The following is a 16,489-nucleotide window of genomic DNA, read 5'->3' as shown; positions in this document are numbered from 1 at the left end:
AATGGTTATAAGTTCATTAAAAGAAGGAGAGTACCACTAGAATGGAAGAGCCAGCATAATCCCAATATTCAACGGAGGAAAGTCAACTGAGCCATTAAATTACAGACCGGTGTCACTTACAAGTGTTGTGGGGAAGTTATGTGAAATAGTTATCAAAGAAAAATGGGTTAAATATCTGGAAGAAGAACAAGTTATATAGAACAGACAATTTGGCTTCAGAACAGGACAGTCATATATGTGTCGAACTTAAGTTTCTAATCAAGAGTAATAGAAGGACTGGAAAGCAGAGATGGGTAGATGGACACAGTATACATGGACATATAAAAGGCTTTTGATAAAATCCCTCATGGCAGACTACTTTGGAAGTTAGAGAGCATAGGAGGACTGCGAGGAACTTTGTTAGATTGGATAGGGGATTATTTGAAGGGTAGAGAGATGAGAACTGTGATCAGAGATACATACTCATCTTGGGTAAAGTAACAAGTGGAATGCCACAAGGGTCATTGTTAGCCCTATTATGTTCCAGGTATATATGTAAACGACATTCAAAATGGGGTAAACAGTTATGTTAATTTATTTGTTGATGATGCAAAATTGCTAAGAATATTCACAACCCAAGAAGACTGTTTGCTGCTGCAGGAAGATATAAACAAAATCTACAAGTGGAGTAAGAAGTGGAAATTAGAGTTCAATGGTAAGAAATGTCACATAATGGAATTGGGAAAGAGTAAGAGAAGACCAGTATGGAACTAACTGATGGGAAAGGAACAAATAATGAAGACTAAAGAGGAAAATGATCTGGGAGTGATTATACAGGAAAATCTGAACCCATAGAAAACACTCAAATAAGATATTTGGATTAGCATATAAAATGTTGATTAATATTAGAGTGATTATAGTGGCATTTCAATTCATGGACAAAGATATAATGAAAGAAAAATATTACGAGCATGATACATCCAAAGCTGGAAAGATATAAGAAGATTAGAACAGATCCAGAAGATAGCTACAAAGATGTGCCGGGAGTAAAGGACCTAACACATGAAGAAAGACTGAAGCGAATGGGATTGCCAATCTTACAAGATAAAAGAGAATGAGGAGACATAATAACAATGTATAAAATAGTAAATGGCATTGAAAAAATAGACAAGGAAGATCTGGTGCTGGTAATAGAAGCAGCTAGAAGGACAAAAGGACATATTAAGATGATTAAGATCAGGTAGGGTGTGAAATATATTGGAAAATATAGTTTTCCACATAGAACAGTGGAAAAGTGGAATGCATTGATTCCTAATATCTCCATGGAGACATGGAGACAGGACACTATTTGCCCCACTTGAACCCCTCTACAATACAACTAGGTGAATACACACACACACAGTAAAAAGTGGGAAATGGAATTCAATGTGAACAAAAGCCATGTCATGGAAATGGGAAAAAGTGAAAGACGACCTGTGGGAATCTATAAGATGGGAGATAGAGTAGAACTGGAGAAAGTTAAAAAGGAAAAGGACTTAGGAGTGACGATGGAAGAAAACAATCAACCAGTAAGCCATATTGATAGAATTTTTAGAGAAACATATAATTTGCTGAGGAATATTGGAATAGCATTTCACTACATGGATAAAGAAATGATGAAGAAATTGATAAGTACTATAATAAGACCCAGATTGGAATATGCAGGAGTAGTGTGGACCCCTCATAAAAAGAAACACATAAGGAAATTGGAGAGACTACAAAAAGTGGCTACAAGAATGATTCCAGAATTTGAAGGGATGACATATGAGGAGAGACTAAAGGCTATGGATCTACCAACCCTGGAACAAAGAAGGGAGAGAGGAGACCTGATACAAGTTTATAAATTGATCAACAGAATGGACCAAGTGGATAATGAGAAACTGATCCTGAGAGAAGAATATGACATCCGAAGCACAAGATCGCATAGTAAAAGCTGAGAAAAGGAAGATGTCTGAGAGATGTTAAAAATATAGTTTCCCGCAAAGATGTGTTGAGACGTGGAACAGTTTAAATGAAGAAGTAGTGTCAGCAACGAGTGTGCATACTTTTAAAGTAAGATTGAATAAGTGTAGCTATGGAGACGGGGCCACACGAGCATAAAGCCCAGGCCCTGTAAAACTACAACTAGGTAAATACACACACACACACACACACACACACACACACACACACACACACACACACACACACACACACACACACACACACACACACAGACATGTGAACAACAACATCAAAAATAGAGAAAGTATTGAAAGTTTAGAAGTAAATGGAGTATACAGTGAAGATCCCAGGGAAATGGCAGAGGCTATGAATGGATGCTTTCGGAAGGTATTCACAAAGGAGACTGCTTTTGACAAACCACTGGTAATGGAACAGAAAGGGATTATGAAGGAGTTTCAAGTAACGGTGGAGGAGATCAAGAACATGATGGGGAGTTTAGAAGTGAGAAAAGCTGTGGGACCTGATGGGGTATCAGGATGGATTTTAAGAGAATGCAGGGAGCAATTGGCAGAAAAAGTTTGTGAAGTAATTGATGCCTCATTAAGGGAAGGCGTAGTGCCCCAAGACTGGAAAAGAGCTAACATTGTCCCAATCTATAAATCAGGTAACAAGAGAGACCCATTGAACTATAGACCAGTGTCACTTACAAGTGTGGTAGCTAAGATGTGTGAGAGGGTGGTGAAGACTAGATGGACAGACTTCTTGGAGAAAATGACATACTTTGTGAGTGTCAATTTGGTTTTAGGAAAGGGCGTTCATGCACGACAAACCTGATATGTTACTATTCGAGGGTGATAGATGTAATACAGGAAAGAGATGGTTGGGCTGATGGAATATATCTGGATTTAAAAAAGGCCTTTGATAAGGTACCACACCAGAGACTGATCTGGAAACTTGAAATGGTAGGAGGAGTGCATGGCAGTTTACTAAAATGGATGGAAGACTTTTGGTAGGAAGAGAAATGAGAACAATAATTAAGGACAGACCATCAGAATGGGGATTGGTGGAGAGTGGAGTTCCACAGGGATCAGTGTTGGCACCAGTAATGTTCGCAGTCTACATAAATGACATGGTGGATGGGGTGTCCAGTTATGTGAGCCTATTTGCAGACGATGCAAAATTGTTACGAAAAGTGAGATGTGACAAAGATTGCGAACTACTCCAGGAAGACTTGGACAGAATATGGAAATGGAGCTGTACATGGCAAATGGAGTTCAACACGACAAAATGCAAGAAAATAGAGTTTGGCAAGAGTGAAAGAAGAATCAGGAGTATGTACAAGATAGGAAATGAAGACATAAAACCAGTCATGAAGAAAAAGACCTTGGGGTGACAATTACCAATGACCTATCGCCAGAGAGACATATAAACAAAATAATTGGAGAAGTATTGAACTTATTGAGGAACATAAGAGTGGCGTCAGATATCTAGATGAAGAAATGATGAAGAAAATAATTACTGCAATGATAAGACCGAGGCTTGAATATGCAACAATACAGTGGGCTCCGAACTTAAAGAAACACATAAGGAAACTAGAGAAAGTACAGAGGGCTGCAACGAAAATGGTGCCTGACTTAAGAGATTTGACTTATGAAGACAGACTGAAAAGAATGCAACTTCCAACCCTGGAAAACAGAAGAGAAAGGGGAGACCTGATAGCAATATACAGAGTGATGATTGGCATGGAAAAATGGATAGGGAAGATCTGTGTATGTGGAATGGAAGAATGTCGAGAGGGCATGGGAAAAACTAAAATGGCCACTTATAGGAGAGATGTGAAAAAATATAGCTTCCCTCATAGAAGGGTGGAAGCATGGAATAGTTTAGACGTGGAAGTGGTCAACGCAAGGAATATTCATGATTTTAAGAAAAAGCTGGACATTAATAGATATGGAGACGGGACAACACGAGCATAGCTCTTTTCCCGTATGTTACAATTAGGTAAATACAATTAGGTAAATACACACACACACACACAGAGACACACACGGGAGCCATCATCGAGGATGGACGTGTCTGAGCTGCTCACAGAGAGTGCTACAAAAGGACTGGACCCAGGCCTAGACATATGTACAGGGGGAGGGGGGGGCCATATTGTTCTCCTGTCTCCAAATGAAATAAGTATTAGATTACGTATAGCCAAGGAATAGATAAAAAGAGAGATATGGAACCAAGTAGCGCTGCCAGGCGCATGGAGGAAGCAAAATATGTGCCGGCCGAAAATCAACGTTATATAGAAACACCTATTGGTTTAAGAAAACTGACTGAAGATACTATGGATAAGGATTTCTCGGGTTTCCGAGATCAACGAGGAAATACGAGGAGACTTGTAAATGTAGAGAGAGAATTAAGATATTTGAAGGAGGCGACATCCAGTCTCATGGATAAACATGACTGACTGGTATCAGAAAACACAGCCTTGAAATTGAGAATAACTGAATGTGAATTGGTCGGTGGAATAAAACAGGAATTAAAAGAGAAGATTTTAGAAATAAGGAAGCAAAATGACACTCTAAACACCACATGCTAGAACTTGCAGGATAAAGTGCAGCAAGGGGTTACAGAGAGGATAGAAGGTGGTCCAGGTGAAAACAAATTGAAAGAACTAAGAAATGAATGGAAACAAGAACAAGAGGAGGAAAAAGTCAAATTTTCAGAAGTGGTAAAGAGACAAATTCAGGAGAACACAAAAGTTGCTGTAATTGAAGCTATCAAAGAAAAGGAAAGTATAGTACAGGATGCAGTGGACAAGAATAAAAGCTTCGTGACCTACGGGATGAGAGAAAATAAAAATCCAAATAAATTCACAAGAGAACGTGAAGAAAGGGAAATGGCCAAAATGGTTATCCATAGGATACCAGACAGCGCAATAGAATTTGACCAGGAGGTGGAGGAAGTGGTTAGGCTGGCAAGGTACACTGAAAGGGGTAAGAGACCAATGAAGGTGAAAATGAGATCTCAGGGGGATGTAGAAGAAATAATGGCTAGAAAAGGGAAGTTAGCCAATGATGTCGATCACAAGGAAATATGGATAAAAAAAGATATAAACTTAGAGGAAAGGGAAAAGGAGAAAGTGCTAAGAAGTGAGGCTAAGGAAAAAAACAAGAAAAGAACAGATAGAGAAGAAGAATTTTTACTGGAGGGTTCTGGATATGAGACTAAAGAAGTGGTACTTAAGGAAAAAAGAGGTCATGGAGAAGGCAGTGAATTATGAGTGACTTATACTAACATAGATGATTTGTTATCAAGTATATTGGAAGTTTGGGATTATTTGAAAGAAAAAGCCAGATGTAATGTGTATCGTTGAAACAAAACTGAAGAGTGAGATACATGTCAACTTTAAAGAGGAAGGATATAATACCTGGAGGAGGGACAGGAAGGATAAAGTGGGAGGAGGAGTGCTAATAATGGTTCATGATAACATTTTTTGGAGGATGTGCAATATGGAGAGGACAAAGTGGAAGCATTGGGAGTAACAGTCAGAACAGAAGATTTGAAGAAGAGAAAAATTATAGTTACATATGTTTCACCAAAGACTAATACATGGGGATCAGAAGAGCATAAAGATATACAAAAGAGAGACGATAAAGTATCTGGATAACATAAGAAGAGATAGAAGAATACTCTTAGTTGGAGACTTTAACTAAAAAAATTAACTGGGGAGAGATGGAAGTAATGGACAATGCTGGGCAGTGGAGTGAGAAAGTGTTACAGATGACTATGGTTAATACAATGGACCAGTGGGTAGAAGAGTCAACAAGACACAGGGGGGAAGAGAAACCATCGTTACTTGACCTAGTCTTCACAAAAAAACCGGAGTCCCCTCCAATCATACAGTACCTTAGTCCAATGGGGAAAAGTGGTCATGTGACATTAGAGATGCAAATGCAGGAGGAAGATGAGATAAGATACAGAGAGGACTATAAAGGAGAGAGATTAAATTATGCAAGAGCAGATTTTGAAAAACTAAGGAGTTATTTTGCTGATATTGAGTGGAGTAATATTATGTGCAGGAAGACTGTACAAGAGAAATATGACATATTCTTACAGGTATACAATGAAGGAGTAAAATAGTTTGTTCTTGTTTATAGAGTTCAGAAAAAAAATACATACATGGTACAAAGCTAGATGCTTACAAGCAAAAAAGGCAAAGGATAAAGCGTGGAAGAAAGTTTTAAAGCAGGGAAATTACTATAATAGTCGGCAGTACAAAGATACTAGAAATGAATATATTAGATTAAGGAGAGAGGAAGAAAGAAAGTTTGAGAAAGATATAGTGGATAAAAGCAAGGATGAATCAAAACTTTTCTACAAGTTTATAAACAGCAAAACAAAGAATAAGGAAACAATTGAAAAAATAATTAAAGAAGGAAAGACATACCAAACAGAGAAAGAAATGTGTGAAATAATGAATGAGAGCTTCAAAACGGTATTCACTGGAAAAGATGACTTCACAGAACCTAATAGGACATTGAATTGCCTAGGATTACAGGAAATTGCAGTTCATAAAGAGGATATTGGAAGATTACTGGACAAGTTGGAAGTCAGAAAAGCAATGGGGCCAGATGGTGTATCAGGCTCGGTGTTAAAATAATGTAAAGAGCAATTACTGGAGCCAATTTAGGAAATAATTAAAAGTTCAATAAATGAAGGGAAAGTTCCACTAGAGTGGAAGACAGCCAACATAATACCGATATTTAAAGGAGGAAAGGCAACTGAACCACTAAACTACAGACCAGTGTCACTTACAAGTGTCGTAGGGAAGTTATGTGAAATAATTATCAAAGAAAAATGGGTTAAATTTTTTAGAAGAGGAGCAAGTCATATTGAACAGACAATTTGGGTTCAAGACAGGGTGGTCATGTGTATCAAACTTTTTAAGCTTCTACTCCAGAGTTTTTGCAGGACATGAAAGCAGAGATAGATGGGTAGACACAGTATACCTGGACATTAAAAAGGCATTTGATAAAGTCCCTCACGGAAGACTTCTTTGGAAACTAGAGAACATAGGAGGACTGCGTGGAACCTTGCTCGAATGGACAAAAGATTATTTGAAGGATAGAGAAATAAGAACTGTGATCAGAGATACATACTCATCTTGGAGTAAAGTAACTAGCGGAGTGCCACAAGGGTCAGTGTTAGCCCCCATTATGTTTCAAGTTTATGTAAACGACATTCACATTGGGATAAGCAGTTATATAAATTTATTTGCTGATGATGCAAAGTTGCTAAAAGTTATCAAAACCAGAGGGGACTGTACATATACTGCTACAGGAAGATTTAAATAAGATCTATGAATGGAGCAAGAAGTGGAAATTGGAGTTTAATGCCAAGAAATGTCACATAATGGAACTTGGAAAGAGTAAGAGAAGACCAGAATGGAACTATCTGATAGGAGAGGAGCAAATAACGAAGACTAAAGAGGAAAAAGATCTTGGAGTGATCATACAAGAAAATCTAAGCCCTGATAAACACATAAATAAGATATTTGCACTATCATATAGGATGTTGACTAATATAAGAGTGGCATTTCATTACATGGATAAAGATATGATGAAAAAATAATCACAAGCATGATACGCCCAAGGCTGGAATATGCAGCAGTGGTATGGTCTCTGAGTTCTAAAAAAGATATAAGAAAACTGGAAAGGATACAAAAGATTGCTACAAAGATGGTGCCGGAATTAAAGGACCTCACATATGAAGAACGACTGAAGGAAATGGGACTGCCAACCTTACAAGATAGAAGAGAATGCAGGGACCTAATAACAATGTATAAGATAGTAAATGATATTGAAAAGATAGACAAAGAAGACCTGGTGCTGTTGGCAGAAGAGAATGGAAGGACAAGAGGACATGAAAAGAAGATCCGGATGAGGCAGTGTGTGAAGGATGTTGGAAAATACAGTTTTCCACACAGAATGGTGGAAAAATGGAATGCATTGGATAATGGAATTGTTGCAGCACATAGTGTGCATAACTTTAAAGAAAAAGACAGGACACTATGAGCCCCGCTCAAACCCTGTACAATACAACTAGGTAAATACACACACACACACACAAGCATATAAAGAAGTTGGAGAGATTGCAGAGAATGGCAACAAAAATCGTTCCAGAATTGGCAGAAATGACCTATGAGGAGAGATTAAAAGAAATGAATTTGCTTACCTTGGAACAAAGAAGAGAAAGAGGGGATTTAATACAGGTTTATAAACTGTTGAACGGTTTAGATGAAGCGGATAATGAGCAAATGATGTTGAGAGAGGAAAATTTAAATAGAAGTACAAGATCGCATAGTAAAAAGATAGCCAAGGGAATATGCTTGAAGGATGTGAAGAAATATAGTTTCCCACAGAGATGTCTGGAGGTGTGGAATAGTTTGAGTGAGGAGGTGGTGTCAGCGAGGAGTGTGCATAGTTTTAAAGGAAAGTTGGATGTGTGTAGATATGAAGACGGCCACACGAGTATGATGCCCAGGCCCTGTAAAATTACAACTAGGTGAATACACACACACACACACACACACACACACACACACACACACAGTACACAGCACACAGCACACAGCATTCTTCTTCAACAGATTTTGTTTACTAGAAACATGGCATTTATACTGAGTAACCCTGTGTTATGTGGCATTCATGAGAAATTGCATGTTCTGGTAATATTTTCTGGTTATGTAAACTGATATAGTACCAGGGCTATGGTTTGGCATTCCTAATGTTTTCTCTCTCTCTCTCTCTCTCTCTCTCTCTCTCTCTCTCTCTCTCTCTCTCTCTCTCTCTCTCTCTCTCTCTCTCTCTCTCTCTCTCTCTCTCTTGTCTTACAAGTATGATGAACCATACCATTTGAGAGCCTTAGATCTGTATCTGTCACTCATCTTATTTTGTTAATATGGCAACAGCATCAGAATTATTTTCCACCAGTTGGTCACAGAGGCATGAATTTTTAGTCTCATTCAGGAAATGATGCTAAAATGCCATTTACTGGTAGTATAATTATTGTGCTGCAATACTAATGTAACTACATCAGGACTGTTCTTAAGTTTCCATGGGTATGGTGTAATACTGCATTGTTTCATTAACATAGCTTCATTATCAATCTGCAATCTGTGAGTTTTTTTACTTCACTTTTCTTGTCAAAACTTTTTTTTTACAGACTTGTTGCACCTCTTATAACCAATCCTTTGAATAACTAAAGATAACTCATCACTGAATAGCTGGCAGGTAACAACTTTTTTAAATTATTCCATTCTATACATCAAACCATCTTTAGGAAAAAAAGAATAATTCAGTTTTGAATGGTCAGATTTTTTTATGTACTCTTATTTTCCAAACAAATGTTGGTTGCCAAATTAACAATTACTGTTGCCAATGTTAACCTTAGGAGAAGTAGATGATGCAGTCCTGCTCTCTGCATTGAATAATGACCCACCTTTCTCTACACATGTGATCTTTATACATATTTATGTTCTGCTGCTGGAGTTGATATGACACATTCTTTACTGGCCCATTTTCTTCACTATTGACATGTTTATGAGCATTGACAGGTGAAGTAATGCAGTAGCTCTATAAATAAACATTGATGATCAAAATACTGTAGGGAAGTTCTATCAAAAGTTTATATATATATATATATATATATATATATATATATATATATATATATATATATATATATATATATATATATATTAATTTGCTTGAGTGATCTGTGAAGTTAAATACCAAATAACTGGGGTCCCTCTGCAACATAAACATTCTGGTGAGCTGCTCTCTTGGTTTGATTTGGCTTTCAAAAGAAGTTACTGTTGTCTACTTTTTTGTAGGATTTAGTGATTTTTCACAAAAAAAAATGAGTACAGGATGTAATTTTGCTCCAAAGACAAGTAATGGATAGAAAGTTACCTTGTCTGTCTTTTTTTTTCCATTTGCTGAGGTGTTGGAAGGTTAACAGCTTGCATGCTATAATGTTTGTGACAGACAGGAATCTTAAGTTATGTTTTTTATTGCCGTGTTATTATTATCACCATCTGATAAGTTTTCATAATGCCAGTTTTCCTTCATTTTTCTAATTTTCCTGAGTAATTAAGTAATTCTCAAATGCCATACAATACATGAGTAATTTCCACTTTTCCTTTTAAACAGTTGTTTGATTTATAAATCCATGTGTTTTTAAATCTAAGGTATTACATTTATGGTTAATATTTTGCTGCATTACAGAAATTTAATATACATGTATATTGTAGCTCCAAAATTTAAGATGCAGTAAGTTTAGTTACATGAATTATCTGACCAGAGTTGTCCATAGTAATATTTTAGTAATTTAGGTTTAAATTTTCATGTTTTTTTTTTTTTTTTTTTTTTTTTTTCCATGTTACACACTTGATAAGTCTGGCAATATTTCTAAGAGTGTCCCATCATGGTTAAGGTAAATTAGTATATGTTTTATACATATGTTGTATACGTACTTTATTTTTTGCAAGTCTTTTATGTTCATAGCTTTAGCTATTGTTTTACTTTTATGAGAAGATTATGCATGGAATATGATAGCCTGGTGGTTAAAATATAAGTGAGTTAGAATGGGCTTAAGGTGAACACATCCAAAGGAGGTTCAGCACAAACTGTAAGTATTACTAGATGTGTGAACGTGCGCGTGTTTGTGTGATTATGTACTTACTTGTATTTATTTAGTTGTGACATATGGGAAAGGAGCTAAACTCATACTGTCCCACCTTGATTACTGTTTCCATCCAACTTTTCATGAATGTTTCTAGCATACACTACTTCTTCCTCCAGTCCATTCTATGCCTCAATGTCTCCATGAAAAAAGCTAAACTTCTTTTTGTTCCTTCTGCAGATGGTTGCTTTTAGTGTTCCTCCATGTCCTCTTGTTTCTCTTTTATTCATTACAAGCACTATATCCATTCCATTCTGTTATCTGTAAAATGCAATTACAATCAACCCTCGGCTATCGCGATTTCAGCTATAGCGTTTTATTGCTATCACGCACCCATGAAAAGCTGCTAAAATTTCATTATCGCGAACTCAGATGCCTGCTATCGCACGCCCAGCCATGACGTGATGGAATATCTGGGCACTCATTGGCCAAAACCGTCTTCTCGCCAAGATCAATTCGGCTATCGCGTTTTCAGCTATGGTGCGGCTATTTCAGCCCCAATTGGGCACGATAGCCGAGGGTTAAGTGTATGTCCTGTCTCTCTCATCTCCTTTCCAAGGGTGGGAGTCGCATCCTAATCTCTTAGCTCATATGGTTGCTGCTTTATGTACGCATTCTTATTTTTTAATGAACTTTTTTCATGAGGTAACTAAATTACTGCTACATATTCTAATCCTGGGGATATCATTGTGGTAATTATTTTACTCACCCTTTTTTTCATCTAGATAACCAAAGGCATCTCTTACATTTCTTAGTAGGTTGAGAGTTTCATGTGTTATTTAATTATTATATTTTTCCAGTTATAATTTCTCTAAAAATATCACTCCTAAATCTTTTTCCTGTGTTGCCTTATTTAGTGTTTCATTCACCGTCTTAGTTATAACTACACCTGTTACTTTTTCCATACTCAGCTTTTTACACTTCTCAGAGTTGAATTCCATATGCCATCTGTTGCTCCAATCCCACTTTGTCTAGATCTCTGTAATTCTTCACAATTTTCAGTTTTCTTCACTCCTCTCATAAGTTTTGCATCATAAAAAAAATTCATATAGGTGAATACATTCTCTACACGTGTGTGTGTGTGTGTGTGTGTTTATTTGTTTGTTTGTTTGTTTGAATGTCGATATGCTTGTGTGTGTTGGGGGTGTTTGCATCGACCTCCTTACTTGGTATTTAATGCTGAGATCCTGGCAAGCAACATCCTGCTATATATTCCCAACTAAAAATTTCTTTATTAATATATACTGATGAGATATAGTGAGAGAGCTATGGTCACTCAGTTATCTTTTACTTTGAAGTATATAAAGAAATTTTAATTATGAATGAAATTTAGAGCTTTGAGTGACTTGCAAAAAAGAAAAAAATGGCAACATTAGGAAGTTTCATATCCTGGATCAGAGTTCAGTAAAATAAAAAAGGATGACATTAGGAAGAATGTTCACTTATTTGAAATAACTAATGAGTTACCACAGCAATGAGAACAAAGATTTTTTGCTTCATTAAACTTCTCAGTAATGCACACCCCAAAATGCAAGCCCACACTGTATAAAATGGCACTTAGTAAAATGTGGTGAATTAGAATCTTTTAACATTGTTTTTAATGCTCATGCTGGAGATCAATGCCTGAGTTTAGAAATACTAGTGATGTGGCTATGCCATACAATCATTCACATGTCTTCTTTGCCTTAAAAACAAAATTCATCTTCTAAATCTCACTTGTTTTTAGAAGTTGTTGGCTGAAATTCTTGAATACATTAGTGCCATTGATTAATTACTCTGTGTTTACATGTTACTTTATTATTTAATTTTATTTGAAATTATTTTTCAATCCACATTATCATGTAATAGCATAGGGATGAGCAAGATATAACATCGTCATAAGACCGGAAATTTTATATCAGTTACGTACTAAAAATTAAGGTGTGTAAGAGTAGGAATTAAGGAGAAAGCTCCAACTCCAACTGATATAGTAATTGGTGTACAATCAGTCAGATGATTGCAATGCTTTCTTTTTCACTTTCTATAATTTTGTTGTGGATTAATAGCTATTAACTTCTCTGTAAATACACATACACACACTTGGATGTAAAAAAAGATAAACAATCATTGATTCTAAATGACATCCCTATAGTCTGAACTCTGTTGTGTTTGATTTTACCAGATAGAAGACTAAGTGATTAGCAAAGTATTGAATACTTTCACACTCCATTATATCTAGTCATAAATAATCTGCAATTCATATTGATATGTTGACTTGTGTGCTTCTGCCTTTTCATTAATATTATAAGGAGATGAATCAGGATTGATTTTTTTTTTTTTTTTTTTTTTTTTTTTTATTGATTACCAGTATGTACTTTTAAATCAAGAAAATTATTGCTGATCTTTCCTAACAAGTATACACACACACTATATTATATATATATATATATATATATATATATATATATATATATATATATATATATATATATATATATGTGTGTGTGTGTGTGTGTGTGTGTGTGTGTGTGTGTATGTATTTATAATCAATATGTACACACACTGTGATGCTTCTTATGGGGAAAGAGTCAACCTTGATCATCATATATTAGTATTTCTTTGAAAGGTGTAGAGGAAGTAACAAATTTCTGCAGATATTCCTAGAGGTGAAAGTACAGATTATTCAAAGTTGAAAATGTTCTTTACAAATATGCATTTTAAAGTCTTTTAGGGGAGGAGTGAAATTCAGATGTAGATGGATGACAGGTACAATGGCCAAGCTGGGCAGACGTCCAAGGCAGTACATGTAGGTGCATGATGATGAAATTGTGTATGGTTCAGTCATGATTTCTACAAGTTTTAGAGCATTACAGTATCATATTACAGAGACAAATGGTATCAAAGGACAGGTGATGCATCAATAATCATTATACAAGGATAGTATAGCTGTAATTATTAACAACTAAATAACAGACTACACAGCAGAAAATTATCCATTTAGGGAGGGAGAAGGAATGAGGGCAGGAACAATCCAGCTGATTGTCAGTCAGACATTTGTATATTCCTACTGGGGCAGTTGCAGTGAATACATTTAGATTGTGTTGCATAATTCTGAGAGAAAAAGTTGCCATCATTGCCACATAGCAATGTGGAGTGTGTGGACTTGGTGTTTCTCTGCCATGGTCACCTACCCAACCTGGCCATTGTTCTGTTGTCCAGCTACAAGTTTCTTGCTATGGCTAAACTAAAGTCTCAAAATGCATGAGCTCATAGAACATTTTCATCTTAGACCAGCCTGTATTTCTGCATCTAGGATATCTGAAGAGACTCACATAACATACACCTGAATCCACGTGTTGCCTGTGGTATCTGATAAAAGCTGATCATTAAAATTTTAATAATTATCAAATTCAGCTGAAATAGATAAGTCTAACACACTGACAAGTTTATGAATTTCCATGGGTAATTTTTAGTAGTTTTAAAATACAGTCAGACTTTTGTTTTGGGGATAAGTATTTGATAAGTTTATTAAGTTATTATGGATTCAGCTCCTTATGGTTTTGTGTGCTAACCAACAAAAACATTGTGCCATTTTCAGTTCAAAAAAGTACAGGTCAGTCATGATTCCAAAGGTTACATCATTTTGTAAAAATTTTAAAGTGTGTATTTGCTTGAGAAGTATTATTTTTATTTACTTCATGTTCTTTCCAGTGAAGCATACTCTTTTTTTTATTTTGTTTATTTTATTTGATTATTATCTTATTTATTTATTTATTTATTTGATTTATTTATTTATTTATTTATTTTTTTTTCTCTCTCTCTTCTTATTGCCTGGAACTATTTTGACCTGGATTGGTGGCAAAATGTTTTCCCTTGAGCAGTAGTACCTGTAAGGCAGCCAACCAATCCGACATCAAAGGAGCCTTGCCCACTTCCTAGTAATAATCACCCACATTTTTTTGTTCTTTGTTATCAAATCTGGTTAAGTATAAATATTGGCTCAATCTCATCTTCACTTCAACTTTTCCAGAAAACAGTCTCATCAACCATTAGAGCAACAATAAATGTGGGCATCTTAACAGTTGCCTTGATTGTAACAGTCACGAGTTGTCTTGTGTACTCCACTTGCTGAAAGGTCTTCCATTCACAATGTTTAATGAAACTGATGCTAAACAGCATCTAATTGCAATTTTTTATATATAGTTTTGAGCATTTTATTACATATCTTAAAGTGAGATACTACAGTCTGTGCTTGTATTTATGACTTAACAAGTATTATAACAATGCTAGCAGCAATTAAGCACTTTCTGTTGTAAATACATTTATTTTGAATATTGAACTAATACATGATTCAATATTGCACAGTGCTTTACATTATACTTGATGTTTAGCCATTGATACAACATGAGGAATTATTCTTTTCTTTGACTTACATATTCAGGGATGATATCAGACAACATTTACTTCTACTTGGAATAAAACAAAAGGAAAGAAGAAAAGAAATACTACATATATACAGACAAAAGTTTTAATAGCTTATATAACAGTATATATTGCTTGGCAAGACCTTCTAGCCAGTGGATGCTAAAGAGAACATGATGGGCCTTAGAAGCTTGTCTGTGGCTGGGGTGGTGGCGGGCTGCTGAGCATGCGGTGTTGCAGGTACTATTGCACCGATTCGTGAAGTGCCTGCCTACGGGGCTGGAGATCTTCCATTCTACCTCAACTTAAACCTCATCGTCCCTGTGGTCTCAGCCGTAGTCGTCATCGTTCTGGCCATCGTTATCATCTGCTATCTGAGAGGTCGCAATGCTCCCATTAAAGGTATGATAGGAGATGGAGGTGCACGTCTGGTGAGTCAGGATCCCTCCTTCAGCCTCACAGTGATAATTATTTGTTCAGTTTTGGCTTCTACAAATAGTACTTTTACTGATCTATTAAAGACAAAATTTCAACAGAAAGACAATGAATGAGATGTTCAGCTGATAATAAGGACTGGGATCCATGAATGTCACCACTAAAGGGCAGATTGGCACCTCCTGTTTGCATGGATTCATACATGGTTCTCTCTGTCTTTCTCTCCTTCTTTGACACTGTTCAGCTCTCTGCTTCCCTGTCCCTTCATCAATCCAAACAAGTTTTCAGCTGAATTACAGGTAAGGTTTCAGGAAACAGTGGCCACAAAGAGTGCGTGCCAATGAAATGCTAGCACTCATTTACTGCATTGACTGCCAAGAGATTTTGGCACAGAAGGTTGTACAGATCCTTCCATGTCAAGTTCTAATTTGCCTTTGTCAAGATCAATGGAAACTGAGTAAACAGGCAAAGGCATTATGTCATTGTGTTGTTTACAGCCACGCTGCCACCATCTGTCCCGGACAGTCACGTTTCCTGGCTGCCTGATTGGTGGCCCAAGTGGCTGGATCTCAATGTCCTGGTGCCTGTTATTGCCACCATCGTCGTCATCATTGTGGGCATTGTTGTCGTCTGTGTGGCCGTGACCCGGCGCAAGAATGGCATTGAAAACTTGAGACTGCGAGGTGAGACGAAGGCCATCATGCAAATGCATCTCCAAGGCCCTTGTCCCCAAATCCCACTGCCCAGGATCCTGCTACCTCTTCCACAAACACTGTCATAATACTTCACAATTTCTCAAAACAAACTTGACAACTTTTTTACTAAGAAGGCTTTTTTTTTTTTTTTTTTTTTTTTTTTTTTCTTCTTCTTCCACATATAGTAAAGTTTTGTACATTTCTGGTGCCAAAAAGTAGTCCATACAATTTTGTATGCATAATGGAATGCATTTGTA

The 16,489-nt window shown here is 36.4% G+C and overlaps 1 protein-coding gene across 50 annotated transcripts in view; it reads left to right on the top strand.

The window, feature by feature from the left end:
• The window catches only part of LOC123513214 (Down syndrome cell adhesion molecule-like protein Dscam2), a 424,526-nt gene that overhangs the window by 332,050 nt on the left and 75,987 nt on the right, over nucleotides 1-16,489 (top strand). For all 50 annotated transcript variants that reach the window (XM_045270251.1, XM_045270253.1, XM_045270254.1 and 47 more), the window contains one exon: nucleotides 16,035-16,220. In XM_045270251.1, coding sequence (XP_045126186.1) covers nucleotides 16,035-16,220 — 186 coding nt within the window. The remainder of the gene's footprint in view (nucleotides 1-16,034; nucleotides 16,221-16,489) is intronic.

This window comes from Portunus trituberculatus, chromosome 35, assembly GCF_017591435.1.
Source record: "Portunus trituberculatus isolate SZX2019 chromosome 35, ASM1759143v1, whole genome shotgun sequence".
In the NCBI taxonomy this organism is placed as follows: Eukaryota; Metazoa; Arthropoda; class Malacostraca; order Decapoda; family Portunidae; genus Portunus; species Portunus trituberculatus.
The sequence above is the reverse complement of the archived record's forward strand: the minus strand, read 5'-3'. Positions and strand labels throughout refer to the sequence as shown.